At 41.6% G+C, this 18,493-nt stretch overlaps 1 protein-coding gene across 12 annotated transcripts in view; it reads left to right on the top strand.

The window, feature by feature from the left end:
* FOXN3 (forkhead box N3) overlaps positions 1 to 18,092 on the top strand; it is a 467,496-nt gene extending 449,404 nt beyond the window's left edge. For all 12 annotated transcript variants that reach the window (XM_012453090.2, XM_012453093.2, XM_012453089.3 and 9 more), the window contains one exon: positions 11,239 to 18,092. In XM_012453090.2, the coding sequence (XP_012308513.1) occupies positions 11,239 to 11,794 (556 nt within the window). In that variant the 3' untranslated portion in view covers positions 11,795 to 18,092. The remainder of the gene's footprint in view (positions 1 to 11,238) is intronic.
* Positions 18,093 to 18,493: the final 401 nt, after the last annotated feature.

The following is an 18,493-nucleotide window of genomic DNA, read 5'->3' as shown; positions in this document are numbered from 1 at the left end:
TCCCCGTCATCACACACATTTAGAGTTGTCACGCTTTGTCATTTCAACCAATCTAGTAGGTACGTAATGGTATCTCGTTGTAGTTTAATTTGTATTCCCTTGTTACTAAAGATGTTGCACAGTTTTTCACATATTTAATGGACTCTTTGAATATGTTATTTTATGAATTTCCTGTTTAAAATTTTGCTCATTTTTCTATTGGGTTCTTTTTTTCCTTCTCTTCATAGAAGTTCTTGATATAGTCTACATATCAATCTGGCATTCGTTACGTATGTTGTAGATTGTCTAAGTTTGTGAATGGTCTTTTCACTCTCCTTCAATTTCCATTCTTATTAATCACATTTATCAATCCTTTTTTTTTTTTTTTGAGACGAAGTCTCACTCTGTCACCCAGACTGGAGTGCAATGGTGCAATCTCGGCTCACTGCAGCCTGTGCCTCTAAAATTCAAGAGATTCTTATGCCTCAACCTCCCAAGTAGCTGGGATTACAGGCATGCACCACCATGCCCAGCTTGTTTTTTTAATTTTGGTAGAGACAGGGTTTCGCCATGTTGGCCAGGCTAGTCTTGAACTCCTGATCTCAGGTGATCCACCCATCTCAGCCTCCTAAAGTGCTGGGATTACAGGGGTGAGCCACCGCACCCGGCCCTGTCAATACTTTTGGCGAAATCTGCGTCTTAAAAATTTATCTCCCTACTCTGTGGTCGTATAGTCTTCTATAGTTTTTTCTAAAAGATTTCAAGTTTTTATGGTTTCACATTTAAGTCTTACTATTTGAGTCTGTAATCCATCTGGAGTTTATGGTGTGAGACAGAGATACATTTAAATATTTTTTCAAATAATAATCAGTTATCCCAGCATCACTTATTAAGTAGCCCCTCTTTTTCCCACTGATACGAAGTGCTAGCTCTGATATATGTCAGGTTTCTTTATATTTGTGGGTTTATTTTGGGGGCTGTTGGTCCTATTTCATATTTTCCTGTACCATGGCAATACCACAGTGTCTGAACTATTATTCCTTTGTAAGTCTTAAGTCTGGGAGCACATGTTCTCTCACCTTGTTCTTTTTAAAGTGTCTTTGCTGTTCTTGGCTCTTCGCAGTTGCATATAAATGTTTTAATCAGCTTGATACATTGCAAGCGGGGTGCAAACAAGAAAAACAAAGAAAAGACATCCTATTATGATTTCTGACTAGAATTGTATTGAATCTGTAGGTCAGTTTGGTGGGGATTAATACTCCTATATTGAAAGCCAGGTGCAGTGGTGTGCATCTGTAGTCCCAGCTACTCAGGAGGCTGAGGCGGGAGGATTGCTTAAGCCCAGGAGTTTGAGGCCAGCCTGAACATAGTGAGGCTCTGACTCTTAAAACAACAACAAACAGCTCCTTTTTGCATCTTTCAATTCATGAGCATGTATAGTTGTCCATTTATTTAAATCTTCAGTGCCTCTCATTATACCTTTATGATCTTTTCCCTAAAGTTCTTTTCAATTAGATTTATTTTACAGTCTAGATTCTTTTTCATGCTGTTATAAATTTTACAAATTATTTTCTATTTGCTGCTAATATATGGAAATGCAATTTATCTCACATTATTTTTTTTCTAGCAACCTTGCTAAAAATAAACTGCGTTAGTAATTCTTTTTTTTTTTTTTTAAAGCATATCAGCTATCATTAGTGTTAGTGTATTTTATGTGTGGTCCAAGACAATTGTTTGTTTTTTCTTTCTTTCTTTCTTTCTTTATTGCATTTTAGGTTTTGTGGTACATGTGAAGAACATGCAAGATTGTTGCATAGGTACACACATGACAGTGTGATGTGCTGCCTTTCTTCCCATCACCTATATCTGTCATTTCTCCCCATGCTATCTCTCCCCAACTCCCCACCCACCACTGTCCCTCCCCTATTTCCCCCCGACAGACCCCAGTGTGTGCATTAGTAACTCTGACGGTTTATAGATTCTTCTGTGTACAAATCATATCTTCTGTAAATACTGATGGGGCTTTTCCCCTAATTATTGTATCTTTTCTTTTTCCTGTCCTAGTGCACAGTCCAGGACCTCTGAATAGAAGTGATGATAACAGGCATCTTTGTGTTATTTCATATTTTAAATGGACATGTTACTGATTCACAGTTGATAGGACATTAGTTAAAGGTTTCTTATGAAACATGCTTTATCGTAACAAAAAGTTATTCTATTCATAGTTTGCTATGATATTTTATCATGTGTGGTTACTGACTTTCATCAAAGAAAGTTTGCATAAAGATAACTATAAAATTTTTCTTTCTTTTTTTTACTGTGGTGAATTACACTATAAATTTGTCGTTTTGAGCAAAACTTGCATTTCTGAATATACTTGCTCATGATACATTTTTTTTACGTATTACTAGAGTTGTCAAACTAATGTTTTATTTATGAATTTTGTGTCTTTGTTTATAACCCATGTTTCTCTACTTCTGTCTTACTTAGTTTAGTGCCAAGATTACATTAGCCTCAGAAAAGGAGTTGAGGCGTATTCACTCTTTTAGATAAACTCCAAAAGAGTTTATGTAAGACTGGAAATACCTATTGCTTAATGTTCATTGGAACTTGCTTGCAAAATAGTCTGGCACTGGTGTTTTCCTTTTGGGTTGATTTTTAACTATTGATTTATTTTATGTAATGATAAGAGGATGACTTGTATTTTTAAATTTCCTTTTGAATTTCTTTTCGCAACTCTAGGAATTTGTCCACGTCACCTCAGTTTTCCAATACGTTGGCAAAGAGTTATTCATACTATACCTTGTCACCTTTTAAAACATCTTTTGTAACTATGCCTCTTTTTTATTCCTTATTTCATTTGTATCATTTCTTTTTTGCTTAATCTCAACACAGATGTTTTTTTCAAAGGATTGACTTTTTAAATTAGCTATACTTTGCATTTATTCTCTATTCCGTTGATTTCTGCTATTTATAATTCCTTTTTTGGATTTATTCTGTTTTTCTTTGTCTAGATTGGGTATTTTTGTGTCAAGCCTTTCTTCTTTTTTCATAAAAGTGTAAGGTTATCATCTTCCTCACCCTACTGCTTATTGCATCCTATAAGCTTTGTTATTTTTAAATTATTGTCAAGCTATAATTATTTGTGATTACATTTTGATTTCTTCTTTGACCCCTCAGGATTTTTAAAAGTGTGTTTTCTGAATTTCCAAACTGAAGAGAAGCTGGTTGTTTTTAATTTTGTTTTTAGTTATCTCTCAACATTGACTATGAATTTCAATACATGTGGTCAGATAATTTATCTGTACAATATTGCTTCTTTGAAATTTGTTGACACGTGCTATATGATCTAGAATATATCAGTTTTTTAAAAATATTTCAGCCAGGGGTGGTGGCTCACAACTATAATCCCAGCACTTTGGGAGGCTGAGGTGGGAGATTGCTTTAGGCCACGAGTTCAAGACCAGCCTGGCCAACATAGAGAGACCCCGTCTCTATCAGTTATAAATGAAAACTAAATAAATAAGTAGATAAAAACTTAAAAAGATGTCATGTGTGCATCAAAAAATATCTTTTCCATTATTAGCACATGTTCTATGTTTATGTCCACTAGGTGAAATCTTCTCCATACTAAACTTTTATGTGTGTGTCTATGTGGGGTGTGTGTGTGTGTGTGTGTGTGTGAGAGAGAGAGAGAGAGAGAGAGAGAGAGACAGCTTGATCAATTGTATACTGAAAGGGATGTATTAAAAATCTCAAATTCCAATGTGGATTTAACTATTTCTTCTTGTAGCTCTTTCAATTTGAGGCATATATATTTTGAAGGTATTTTATTGGCACTATGCATGTTTAGAATTGTTTTATCTTCCTCATGGGTTAAATCCTTAGAATGCTTAATGACTCTTTATCTGAAGTAATGATTTTTGCCTTGAAATCTATCTGATCTCATTTTAATATTGCTCTACCAGCATAGCACAACTTGTTCCATTCTTTTACTTTTAACCTTTCTTTGTCCTGTTGTTTAGGATTGTCTCTTGCAAACAGCCTATGGCTTCTTTTTTCTTTTTCAAATTTGAGCTCATCTGTACCTTTTAGCTGAAGATTTTTAGCCCATTTTTATTGACATTTTTGAGTTTGTTCCTATTATCTGATTTTACATTCATGTCTGCCCCACTTTTTTCAGATTCTTTTTTTAAATTGATTCTCCCACTCCTCATTCCATTTCTTTCCCCCTTCTAATGGTTTGGAAGTTACCCATTCTGTTTTTCTTCATTTGGTGTTGATCTAGAACTTTTAGCATGAATATTTTAAACTGTTTAAAGTTAATCAATAGCTTTAACCTCCTGATCAATACAGGGCTCTGGGAATGCTTTAACTTCAGTTCTGTCCACCTCCCAATGGATATGCTACATTTGTCCAGTACTTTTGTTCTTTTTTTTTTTAAACCACTTAGTCATTATTATTATTGTATTGTACAATCAATACCTGCCCACATTTTCTTGTCTTTTTTGAGATAGGGTCTCACTCCTGTTGCCCAGACTGGAGTGCAGTGGCATGAGTACAGCTCACTGCAGCCTCAACCTCCCAGTTTCAGATGTTCCTACCACCTCAGCCTTCCGAGTACGTGGGACTACAAGCACACACCACCATGTTCAGCTAATTTTTTGTATTTTTAGTAGAGGTGGGGTTTTGCCATGTTACCCAGGCTGGTCTAGGAGCACCTGGGCTCTAGAGATTCACTTGCCTTGGCCTCCCTAAGTGCTGGGATTACAGGTGTGAGCTACAGCACCCAGTGTACATTTTCTTTACTGATCATTTCTTCTTACATCTCAGATCTTCCATTTTGGATCATTTTTCTTTTTCCTGAAATACATTCTTAAGAAGTTCCTATGGTGAGGGTTTATTTGTAGTTAAAGCCCTGAATTTTTACCTGTAAAGATATGTTCTGGCCTTGTCCTTAGAAGATAGTGTTACTGGATATAAAATTCTAGATTGACAGTTACTTTCTCTCTTGAGAATACTGTTCCACTTTCTTCTGCTTCACTTATTTTATCTTAATCAGTACTTCAGGTGATACATTTTCTTTCTACTTTTTTAAAATCTTCTTTTTGTCTTTTTTTGTGTGCTCTAAAGTTTGACTGTGATGTTTCTAAGTGCAGACTTTATTTTCTTTGCCCCGCATGGGACTTGTTGGCTTTCTGAGTCTGAAGATTAGTACTGTCATCAAAACTAGAAAGTTCTAGCCATTTTCTATTCAAGTGTTTGAATCTTCCCCATTTTTTCTTTTCACTGGAACTCTAATTAGATTTACATTGGTTCGTCTTTCTGTGTTCCGTCTCATCCAGCCTTTCTTCCATTTTCTCTATCATTGTCTCTTTCTGCTGCATTTTATGCGGTATCTTCAGGTCCATCTAACAATTCACTAACTTTTCTCTTCAGTTACATTGAGTTTTTTAGGAGCACCTTCAGTGTAGATTAATTAATTTATTTTTGAGGCAGGGTCTCGCTAATTTGCCCAGGCTAGTCTTGATCTCTTGGGCACAAGCAGTTCATCTGCCTCAGCCTCTTGAGTAGCTGGGATTACAGATGTGAGCCACCACGCTTTGCATTGATGTTTTTAATTTCAAAGATTCTATATAGGTTTTATCTCTAGAAGTTCTGTTTAGTGCTTTCCAATATAGTCTCATCTTCCTAATATTTTCCAATTCCCTCCTTTATTTCTTTAAACATACTAACTTTACATTCTTTAACTAATTATTTCAACATTTGTAGTCTTTGCTGGTCAGATTCTGTCATTTCTTTGTTCTGTTGTCTCTTGCTTATGGTGGCTTATTCCTGTTGTGTTTAATGTTTGTTTTTGTTTTTGTTTTTTACGAACCTATGTTCTTGAAATCTTATCCATGGAAATCTCTTGTGTCTTGAGTTTAAAGTATGTTCTTCCAGAGAGGATTTCCTTTTAAAACCTCGGTTGGGAGCCTGGGGAACCAGTATACCTGAGGCCACTTTAACGCTCTTAGAGGATCCACGGTAACCAGGAGCAGCCAGAATCAATCTTCCTGCTGTTCCCTTCCCACCTCCCACTGAGTGAGTTTCGGTTCTCGTTCCACTGCAAGGACAGACGTTTGTTGTAGAGAAACCTTGGCTTTCTTGGTTGCCTAGTTGCCTTATTGCTCACACTGCAGGTTATTTTTAAATGTTTTATTTGCGTGTTTGTCTGTGTGGGTCTCTGAATATCCCTTATTTTCTAGTGAACTCAGCAATGTCTTTAAAATGTGTCACTGGCCGGGCGCAGTGTCTCATGCCTGTAATCCCAGCACTTTGGGAAGCCAAAGGGGGCAGATCACCTGAGGTCAGGAGTTTGAGACCAGCCTGGCCAACATGGTGAAACCCTGTCTCTATTAAAAACACAAAAATTAGCAGGGCGTGGTGGTGTATGCCTGTCATCCCAGCTACCCAAGAGGCTGAGGCAGGAGAATTACTGGAACCCAGAGGGCAGAGACTGCAGTGAGCTGAGATTGCACACCACTGCACTCTAGCCTGGGCGACAGAGCAAGACTCCTTCTCCAAAAAAAAAAGTTACTGTACTTGATCTAGGATCTTGTGTATTATAGTCAGAAGAGTACCTTCCAAACGTCTCTTCTGCCACCTGGCTGGAAGTAGAAGTCTCTGGTCATCTCTTCTCTTCCATGTCTGCTCGCAGTTGATTTTCAAAAGAAGCTTTGAACTTGCTCCAGTCCCCTACTTCTACAACCCCATTAATTCCATCTGCTTTTCACATTTGGCAAAAGATCAAAGTCCTTGAGTAAATCCCTGGGGAGGACAACTACCCTACATGATATCCTCTAGATTTAGAGCCGTTAGTTCCAGAGAGACCCCTAGTGCACCAGGTAAGAGGCGGAGACGACGCATGCTCGTTATACCGTAGTGGAACACCTGATTAATTGGTTAAGCAAACAGACAAAAACCAGCAGATGGCCATGTCGTAAACCTACACCTTGACTTGTTAGTTGCAAGCATTGCTCATTCTGGGTCTGAACTCATGTGATTTCTCACTAAAAGTTTGATGTTTTCCAACTATTTGACAAGAGAATGAATACCAGGTTTTATTTGAGATGAACAGCACGTGGTTTTGCTGAGCCATGTGCTTTAAACTTTTAAAATCAGGTGGCTCTGGTGTATGCTAATTTATGCTAATCGTGATATCATTACACATAAATTCGGCTAAAACTGAAAAATTGCAGGCATTTCAGATGTATCACGTTCATTTTAATGGAGGATTTTTAAGAAAGTGGCTAGAAATTCACCTTCCAGTGTGTTCAGAATGGCTAGTTTCTTGTAAGCATTTGTCGCCCTATAATGGCGAACCTGTGGTGGGAAGCATTTGACACCAAGTCACTGCAGCTGGCTTGCACCATCGTGAATAACATTGCACCAAGTTATTGATAATTGAAGGAGCTTGTCACTTCCTGCTGAGTTTTGTGCGTAACTTGTGGATTATGTAAACCCATGCTAAAATCTCAGGGAAGGGTTAATTTCATCAGATGAAGCAAGAGAGACATTTATATTTTACTTCTCACTCCCTGAAGTTATGTCTGTATACCTGTTTTCATCCGGAAATATTGTCGGTGGATGTATTAGTTTTCTGTCTTCATCACAGTAAACTTCCTTCTTCGAGAGTGACAGGGAGATATTTAAAATTCCTGCTTGAAGCATATTTGAGACTGTCTGGGCCACCTCACTCCACAACCATGAGGCTCTCTGAGCTTGTATTTCTGTGAAATGAGTGGGGTAGGCCGGCGTTCTAAGAGGTGGGCCATGGACCCTCTGTTGGCATGCAGCGTGATTCTAGGTGGTACCAGGGACTCTGCCCCACACAACATCACATCAGGGGCTGTTGAAGCATTCTTTTTTCTACTCTCCCTTTAATCCATGGGATCTCTGTAAGAAGAAAGTTTCCATTTGGATCCACCATGTATTTTAGCACTTCTTTAATGCTGCTAATGTCCCCGTTTAAGAAAGAGAGAGACACCCCAGGCTGGAAGCCACTCCTCTTGTGATAGTGTGGAGCTCAGCTGAACATCACTGCTTTGGTTCTAGTGTATTTCTCCCCCTCCCTAAAACTATGTATTTTAAAAAATATTCAAACTTATGAAAAAAGGGAAAGAAAATCACAATGAATAGTACAGATTATTTACCTAGATTCACCAGGAATCAGCACTGGGGAGCACTTGCTTCATTTCTCACTCATGATTCTCCCCCTCTGTGTTCAGAGGGGGATCTCGTTCTGCTTAACTGGTAGTGATGTGAGTTGTAAGCCCCAAGTTATTTTTTTAACGAAGCATTCAGAACTGAACTGATTTATTAAAAGCTAAACATAGCCCACTTTTCTCATTCAAGTATACTTAGATCTACTATGAAACTTTTTGATGTTCAGTGGGTGAATTATTTTTGTATTTTACAGTAGTTCCCTCAAATGACAAAGATCAAGAGAACCCTAGGAGACTTTCGTTTTCATTTGCTTTAATAACTGTTAATAGCTAGCTGTATGATTAATTACATTTACCAAGTTTCATATTTGGTAACACCTCAAAGTAATCTTATCTCAGCCATCTTTATGCACCCAAGACACAGCCAAGAAATAGGAAGTCTGCAGAAAACAGATATGGAGGAGGCCAGACCCCAAGCTCAGCGGCTGTGTTCACAGGCAAAAGCCCTTGAGGAACTCCTCTGGAAGGACCTGTTTCCTCTGACTTGGTGCTGGGTTCCCATACGCCTCCTGGCCCGGAATAGAAAGAGAAAACAAGACTGCTCAGAGTGAACAAGTCACAGCAGCAGGAAGTCACAGGATTCGGACGGCAAGTCAACATGATCAGGCAGCACAAAGAACCTTCCTCTGTGCTCAGGACGGTCCATTTAATCCTCACACAGCCCCATAAGCTAGATGAGGAAGCTGAGCCTTCAGGAAGTAAAATGGCCTGCTCAGATATGAGCACAGGCATGTGTGGCTTGCAAGCCATGCTCTATCCATAAGGATTTGGGGGAGGTGGTGTGCATCTGGGATCACAGAGCACAGGACGCAAGCTGGGACCCTTCTGGGACTCACTGGGACTTCAGTCTACAATTGCGTACGTTATAAGTGCTGAGGTTCATCATGAGGCTCTTGGACATCTTGCAAAGGCTGAGTTTTGATAATGACCCTCATGCGTTTTGCTGGTGGACACAACGGTATGGAGTCTAAATTTAGCAGAGTGACACTGGCCCTGGGACCCCAGGAGAGCAACTCCTTCGCCTCGCTCCCTACCGCCCCCTTTTATCAGGGACTCTTTCCCTTCCCCTTTCACTTTCTATATGGGACACAACTGAAGTGTCCCTGAGCCTCAAGGCCCATGAGGGTGACAGGAGAAAAGCCAGGGTAGAGATTATCACTACTGTTATCTCATTGGTGGTCCTGACCCCACAGTCCTTCTACCAGTGCTGTATCCTCAGGCAGTGACCAGTGAGTCATGGTGGTGGAGACCCACAGTCACTTCCCAAGCTTCATACTCGTGGCCATACAATTCCACCTGCTGCTGCACTTCTCAGTATATCTGTTGTGTCCACTGTACTGGCACAACGATAGCTACTGGGGACCTAGTAGTAACCACACCCTGTCTTGTGGATCCAACTCTCTAATGGGACACGTCAATGGACATCATCACCACGCAGTTCATGATGATGGTAGGGAGTGCCCTCTATGGAGGGAAAGTAAGAGTGCTTACAGTTGGGGTCACCTAAGCAGGAAAAGTATGGTCATGTTCCCCAGAACGCTTCGAAATGGATCACAAGGTAGATGAGCTTACAGGAAACCGGACCAGTGTGGTGCAGTGGAACAGTTCTCATCCCTGCCAAATCTTCAGCCCTGTATCCGAGGTCGGATGCCATGTCTTCCACAGAATGTTCCCTGGTATCTCCCCTTCGTCCCCTTCAGCTATAAGTGACTCTTCTCTCCTGCAAGTATTAACCCCTCTGAAGGCTGGGTGCCAGGTACTACCAGTCAGGCAGCTGCCTCCCAGACCCGAGGAGCGTGGGCCCTAACCAGGAATAAGCTTCACAGCCGTTGCTCTCAGGCCAAGCCCTGGTCCAGGCACCTGCAGGCATTAACTCGTGTCCACAGCCCAGCAGCCACGGGGAGCAGGTGTAGTTACTATTATTCCCTCTTTGCCGATAAGGAAGCACAAGGGATGTAAGTGCATCACTCAGATGTAAAGGCACGAAGAAATTATCAGAGGTGTGATGAGCGCTACAGAGGCTTGATAGGCATGAGTAGCAGGGACCTGGCTATAAGGAAGTCACAAAGGAGTGGGAGTCTGGTGATGTAGCTAAGACCTCAAGTTTGAGAGTCAGACTTTGATTCCAGTCCCTACTCTGCAAGTGATTAGCCGTGTGACTTTAAGTAAATCACTGAACCTGTCCAGGCTTCACTTCAAGACACTGTAAAATAAGGATGCTAATATCCACTCCACGGAGTTAAACACGGTCCTCTGCGCAGACTTAGCAGAGTGCCTGGCAGGTGTTGAGTTCGGAAAATCATAGCTTATTGCTCTCTCGTCTGTGATGTGACTCTGACTTGCCTTTCTGTTCAGCTGCGGCATTGCTGTGGCGGTGTCTATATCTGATCCAACCCCGTGTCCCTCCCCCAGGACCCTCCCTAAGGTCATTGCATTTCTATTAGGTGCTCAGTGAATATTTGTAGATTGCATGAACAAGGGAGGGAATGCGTGAGTGAGTAGCTGTCACCACATGGCAGGTATCTTTGCTGAACACTGGTTTAGTCTTCTGACAAAAGCCTCCAAATGTAGCAGCTTCAGACAAGAGCAGGCTTTTTTCTCTGAAGTACCCAGCCAACATCGTCTGGCGGTGGCTGACTCCACGGTGTTGGCGGGGACACGAACCGAGCACAGCTTGATTTTTATGGTTTAATGTAAGAGACGGAGCCTCCACCACTGTCACTTGAGAAGACTGTTGTTTTGATGTCTCAGCCACACAAATGGAGTGAAACTGGCAATGATAGGAGATAAGCAGGGGAGACTGAGGTGTCAGGATTTAGGACCTTGCCTTCAAAGCAGAGCTACCTGTTGCCCCACGGTTTGTGAGTGGCTCCGTTGAATGCAAAGGGGCTGATGTTTGAATGCAGGTGGGCTGCCGGGTGCCCCCATCTGAGGAGGTCTGACTGTGTCCCCTCTTTGTCTCCCGTCCTTCCCCAATGTCCTCGCTCTGCAGGAACGGCATCACCAGCTGCCGGATGCGGACTGAGAGCGAGCCGTCGTGCGGCTCCCCCGTGGTCAGCGGAGACCCCAAGGAGGATCACAACTACAGCAGTGCCAAGTCCTCCAATGCCCGGAGCACCTCGCCCACCAGCGACTCCATCTCCTCCTCCTCCTCCTCGGCTGACGACCACTACGAGTTTGCCACCAAGGGGAGCCAGGAGGGCAGCGAGGGCAGCGAGGGGAGCTTCCGGAGCCACGAGAGCCACAGCGACACCGAAGAGGACGACAGGAAGCACAGCCAGAAGGAGCCCAAGGATGCTCTGGGGGACAGCGGGTACGCATCCCAGCACAAGAAGCGCCAGCACTTCGCCAAGGCCAGAAGGGTCCCCAGCGACACACTGCCCCTCAAAAAGAGACGCACCGAAAAGCCCCCCGAGAGCGACGATGAGGAGATGAAAGAGGCGGCGGGGTCGCTCCTGCACTTAGCAGGGATCCGGTCCTGTTTGAATAACATCACCAATCGGACGGCAAAGGGGCAGAAAGAGCAAAAGGAAACCACAAAAAATTAAAAACAAGTCACTGATTTGTTTTGAACTTACGGCCATTTGGTTTCAGCATGTCAGGAGATTTCTAATGATTTGTGGCAATATCAGCAATTATTTTTCTTTTTTCTTGTTTTGTTTCTGGTTTGGTTTTCTTTCTTTTCCTTTTATTTTTTTAATTTGCCCCCTCTTCTTTGTTTTGGACCCTTAAGAATTTTATTTTTAAAGGAGATTGAAGCCATAGAACTCATATTGACACTCAGCTGTTTTACAAAAGCTTTTCATTATCTGAAGACAAAAACCGAAAAAGCCAAAATTACCATTGCTTCCTCCAGCTTGTCAGAAACCTGTGGCTGAATCCGCAGGGACGTCAACGTCAGTGTCGCAGGAACACACATTCGGCACCTAGAAGGCACCTGTGCAAAGTAGTCATCGTCCAGGTCCAACCCTTAGGTTTAAAATATCAGGTTGTCCATCCCATTGGGTTCACTGAGTGAAGGCACATAAAGCAATTGAGGAGAAGGAGGAACCCCTCGTCTCCCTAGGAGCAGACCCAAGCCTGTGGCTCCAGGCATCTGATGGTGCCAGGAAAGCCGCTGGAATTGTCACACGGCAAGCACAGAGGGCCGGCCACCAGTCCTCCGTGCTTCCAAACCCTGAAGCCCGATGACGTCTTACGAGGTGGACGTTGGACTGTTCATGTACATCGGGTGTCAGTGACTCATGGAGAAGAAATGGGGTAAATTTTTAGTGATGTTGCTAATCATTGAATTCTGTTCTCTATTAAATTAAGAAAATGTTCCAAAAGCCATAAGCCTGAAGGTTGGCCCTGTGCACACACACACACACACACACACACACACACCCCACAACACACACACACAACATACCACACACAAGAAGGAGAGTGAGAGAAAACTGGTACAGAAAACAAGCTGTGTCTTCTTAACTGCCCAAGTGAAAAGCAACCAAGTCCAGGAAATTACAGTAGCCGTTAAGGAAAGGAAATAATGGTATAAATCTTTTTCTGTCAAAACTATCCGATCCAAGTGAAAAGAAAACCATAAACAGAAAGCTATAGAACCTGCCATGTGTATTGTGGTGTATTTTTAAAAGATTAAAGGCACATTGACGGACAAAAAAAAAAAGAAAAGAAAACGTAAAACATGGCGCAAAAAATAAAATAACTCCTATACTGCCCTCAAAATGGAGTTTGCAATTAATGTCAGTCAGGATTCATCTTTGCAAAAATCAGTGATTTCCACATTCAGCCAGTGTAGCCAGCAGAAATTTCTGATCCACAATGCATGGATTCCTTTGAAGAAAAAAAAGAAAAAGAAAAAAAATCACAAAAACAAACTTTTTTTATTCAAAAGTAACAAAGTTCTTGTAAGGTAAATAATGTATTTAGCATGAAGCATGAATTATTTTCATATAAATATAGAAAATAGAGAAAAGGTGATGCCTCTAATTTTTAAGCCCTTACGCTTAGAGGTTCTTTTGGTTTTCTTCTTTTTTTCTTTCCTTTTCTTTGCTTTCTTTTTCTCCTTTTTTTTTTTTTTTTTTTGGTTTTTTTTGTTGTTGTTGTTTTGGTTTTTTTTCGGGTTATTTTGTTTTGGTTTTTTGAAGCAGGTGTTTAAGGTTTAACCTTCTTCAGGGACAAATTCTGACTGTTGGGGAACTTACTCTGCAATATAAAAATATCTTCACGCTCTGGTAGGGCTTGGATGGTTGAACTCTGTACTGCCTTGTGTGCACTCCAGCCCCGACCCCCTCTGATTCTCTGTTGAAAAGTGTGTCCTTTTTCTCTGTCTGTACATGTTTAACATGACGCAATAATTTGAGGGCAAACTTAGTAGTGAGTGTGTATGATAGAATCAAGAGAATTATGGGACGCTTACTTGAGAAAATCATTACCATGATTTGGTTCTAGGAAAAAGGCAGTGAATAATTATGCAAATTAGCCAGAAGAAGGGGAACCGTGCTAATGGGCCTTATTGGGTGAGGGGACGAGACGGGGTTCGCGTGAAGGAGGAAACGATGCCGAGGTAGGAAAGGCCAGCCCCAGACGTCCTGTCGCCAGGATGCCGTGTAGGAAGCAGGGGCCGGCTGTCGCTACCACTTCAGCACACTGACCAACCTGGAATTAAGACCACCTAGATTGTAAGAGCTGAGTCTAGAAACCAGACGATGTCATGCAGCCCAGAAACTCCTGTTGTTACCTTTGCCTAAGAAATTTTCTTGGGGGCGGTCCAAAGAGAAATCTCTAAAAGAATATGATCTTCCATCCAAGTGGAGGGAAATTTTAAAACACAAACACCCACTACTGTGGCTCAGGATACAATGCGTGAGGAGAGGGAGGGAACGGAGATGACCTTAACTTTGAAAAAGGGGACTGCTGTGGGTCAAAGCCAAGCCCATCTGCCAGGGTCAGGTAGTGTCAGAAGCTCCACCAGCCCAGACAGTGGGAACTAACTGGTGCATTCCCCACACTTAACCTTCTGGTGGGTTGCTGATGAGAGAACCTGAAGAAAAACCTACACCTCTATACAGCAGGTCCAATTCATGACCTGAAGCTGAATAATACTTCCAGCATCTTTTTTCAGGGTCTAGATGGGAATCAAGTATTTTTTGCAGTGCTCTGTTCCCTCCGTCTCCCCAAACATCTGACACCCTTAAAGCCATCCACAGCTATGGAGCCTGAGTGGCACCTTGATTTGTGTTGTCACCTGACCAAGCCTAAAGACCTCCAGCTCAATCTCCCACCTTCATCCCACCCCCCAGACAATAAAGTTCAGACCTCTCTCCTGAAAGGCAGAGGTTAATAACATTCAGGACTGTTTCTGGCCGTGGACTTCTTCCAATTAACCCCCACCTCACCCCGCCACAGTGGGCTGTCTCCCCTCATTTCATTTTTCTAAAGGGGCAGAGGCCTCTTTTAGAAAATAATAAAATGCAATGTGTGTGATTTACTTTTCTGATCTCTTTGAGAAATAGAGAAATATCTTATAAAAGTGTGTTCTTAACTCCAGAACCACTCTTTTTGCATAAATACCTCATCGGGCAGCTTTCTAAGTGTGATTTTCCTGAGTCTCCCTCCGTTGGATCTGCTGGAAGACTTGTCGGGGAACCTTTAGTGAGGGTACTTCTTCCTATTTTTCTTCTGTTTTTGGAGGCATACACATTATGCATAACCAAAACAGTGGCTCAATTGTGTTTGACTTCGTATTTTGATTGTTGAGAACAAAAACAAAAAGTTATCAATGTGTATGTGGCTGTTCTTAGTGAATTCATTGCAGAATGAGGTTGTCCGTGTCCTTAACAAGCCAAGGGGCAGGAGGCACCCTCTCTCATCCCCTCCTCCAAGAGCAGTAGAGAATTTAAGCACAAGCCTATTTGTGAAAGAATATTTTGCTTAAGTGTTATTCACTTTCGTCTTGAATTCCTTCCCAAATGCCAGGTGTTCTTTTAGCTTCCAAACTAGCCTATGTATCCATTAGTCTGACAGATCACCTGAACACCGTCAAGAGGTGTGGTGTTTTTGCTTTCATTTCTCCTGCTGGGAGAAGTGGCGGTTCATGTGTCATTCCAGTATCTCACATACTCACACGGGGCAGGGGGGAGGGGGCAATGGGGAACTATAGCAATATTTAAAGATGCTTTGGAAACCAACCGTGAACACATCAGCACCATGACATCTACGATTACTTGCTATTGGCCCTCGGACACATTTAAGAGAAAGAGACAGTCACTCTTTTTTTCTTAAATGATATACACATAGTTATTTTTATTCTGTTATAATTGTCTTTTATCTTTATCTAGTACTATGTGAAAAGGGTTTGCATCATAGATTTTTCCCAGCCTATAATCTGCCATAAGCTCCTACTTTCCTTCCCCTCTCTAATCAGTATTCTTTGCAAGAGTTCTTTGGTGAAGCCATCTATCTGAAACTAAAATGAACCAAACCCATATTTCACTGGTGGTTGGAGAAAACCATAGCCAAAATGATTGTTGCAGGTCTCAATCTTGGGAGTTTTTAAGAAGGAATGTGCCAGAGGCCTTTCCCAAGAACAGAGTTTTGTTGTTTTTGTTTTGTTTTGCAGAGGCACTCAATGTGTCTAGTGTTTGCTGGCCACAGCAGTTACTACCACGGAGCCTTCTGGGAGGGGCTGTTGTGTTAAAGGAGGTTTCTGCTGGAGGGAACAGCATCAGGCAGTGGGCTCTGTAGACTAAGAACCAGGAGGATGACTTCTGTGTCCAGCCCAGAGTCCTGCACCACGCCAGGACTGCCCAACCCGAGGGCTCCTGATGCAAGCTCTACTCACTCCACTCTGTGTGCAGGAGCCTTTCGCCTCTACTGGAAGGGCTCTTGGAGAAGGAATTGGAGTTATGTACAAGTGACGTAAATGGGAAGGTTTTGTAGATGAGATTGAATTAAATTCCATGTGATTTCTCTTTCCCTTTAAACTTAATTCAGGTTGGGACTCGTTTCTTTCTGGTGGATCACAGCTGCCCAGATGTTGCAATTGATTTTTATGTTTCTGTAGAGAAGTATTTTTCTTTCACCTTCAGGAATTTTTTTTTTCCACCAAAAGAAAACATTGGAACTCTGTGTTTCCTCTTGATTGTGACTTCCCAGTGTTGACAGTTAAGTCCTTAGTGTCGTAGGTCCCAGCCCACCAATACTATATCAAACACTGTTATGCACATAATGCAGCACTGTGATCTAATTTAAATAATACTTTTTTATTATTTATACTACTATATATAATATACATCAACACTTTTGCTATATAACCTAAGTGATAACCCTCTTTTAGTTACCTGCCAAACTCTGGACTTGGTTTATATTGCAGTTAACACAGTTACAAAGTTGTAATGGTGTCTTTTTTTCCTTTGTAACGGAATGTGTAAAAGTATATACATTGTGTGGTGTTCCTGTTTCTGGAGTTTCATGAGGATTTACACATGGCATTCAGTGTTCTGTATAGATCTGCCTACCTTTGTGAATTCATCTGTTAACCCCTCTTCCTTTGAGAGAACACCGGCCATGGTGGTTAACTCCTTGTGTTTTCTCTCTCTCCTACTGGTTATTCTTGAATTAAGCACAGATTCGTCAGCTCGGTTGCTTTATCATGAATAATGTGTGTGACCTTGCAGTTCTTCCACAGTTCAGCAAACAAGTGCTAGCTTCACTGACCAAAAATTAAGGAAGGAAAACACAATTTTTAAAACGATCCATCTTTTAACAGCCGAAACCGATGTGTCTATGGTGCTGCATCTTGCTGTCGTACTTCTGAAATCAGACCTGTGTGAACGATCATTTCTGACTTAACCATGAGATGCTCACGAGTACCCTTCCTGTTTTTTTGTTAGCGTTGGAATCAAGACTATTTATTTGGAATATATACAACAGTGTTTTTCCACTGTATTTCATTTGCAAAAGTTGAGAAATGCTTTCTCTACCTTTTGCAAAATAATTGATATTCCATATTGGATTCTCAAAGACTTCGATATGGTGAACCTATTAAACCTAGAAATTGTATTCATCCTTTTATGACTGTGGCCTGAGTTCCCCAGCCCCCTCCTCCTTTTTTTTAGATGAGATTTAGCACACTCTCAGTTATTTAAACATGCAACATTTCTTGAGTATGTATGTTGAGGCCATCTGAGCTCATAGCTGATTCAGTAACCAGTTTCATGCTGTGTCATTCACACTCACTACTTAATACTGCCATGGTGAAAATGTGGAGGAAAAATGTATCCACGTGTGTCTGGGAAGCATATACACTTGTACATTTTTTAATACTCTGATTCTATAACATTTCTGAGTTGTGTTTTGTTTTACAGAAAAAAAAAAGTGATAAAGCAATCAGAAGACCCAGAGGTTTACTATTGATGCTTAGGGTCATCTGACCTTGGCTGGCCAATAGACCTACATGGCCAAATTAATTTGCAAGAGTAATAATTTTTCAAAAGCCAAGTTTTTTTTCTGTATTTTCTGTATGAAACTGCCAATATCATGAATAGAAAGGGAGAACCATAAAGGAGAAAGAACGTGATGTTCAGTTATGTTCGTGTGAACCTAAAGAAACAATGTGGAGGCAGGCGCAATCAGCCGAACTCTAGGGACTTGATGGTGTTGCTTGGAAGGCATCCATACCTGCATTTTGCATTCTTCGTATGTAATCATATTGCCAAAGACAAACTATTTCATCATTTATTGTAAATAACACTTTTCCCCAGACCTATCATAAAGTTTCTGTGATGTATTGTCTTCCAGTTGCAATAAAAATTACTGAGTTGCATCAATTGAAGAAAAACACCACGTAGTGTTGTGTATGCTGCGTCTCCCTGCACAGATGCTGGGCCGTAACATTTCTGTTTCTTACCTGCAGTCAGGTGCGTGCCGTTTTTGCAGTCTGGTTTTAGGGTTCTCAGCTGCATTTATAGTACCCATCCTCACGCATGCTTAGGTTTGGGTGGGCATCACACACTGCTCTGCAAACACAAATGCACATTTGGAAGCTGGGCTTACCCAGGATCTCAAGAGAATTCCAGCTCTGGTGTAGAGAGCTGCTGGCTGGCCAGCCTCCCATCATGAGCCTTAAGACTTGCGGTTTAGACGGAGCTTGCCTTTTGTTTGGAAGTTGTCAAACAATAAACTGAAATTGTACTTTAGGACTGGAACCTGCCAGCCCATCCCAGATGCTGAGGGTTTCTTGT

This window comes from Aotus nancymaae, unplaced genomic scaffold, assembly GCF_030222135.1.
Source record: "Aotus nancymaae isolate 86718 unplaced genomic scaffold, 86718_ANA_hifiasm-v0.15.2.pri h1tg000011l, whole genome shotgun sequence".
In the NCBI taxonomy this organism is placed as follows: Eukaryota; Metazoa; Chordata; class Mammalia; order Primates; family Aotidae; genus Aotus; species Aotus nancymaae.
The sequence above is the reverse complement of the archived record's forward strand: the minus strand, read 5'-3'. Positions and strand labels throughout refer to the sequence as shown.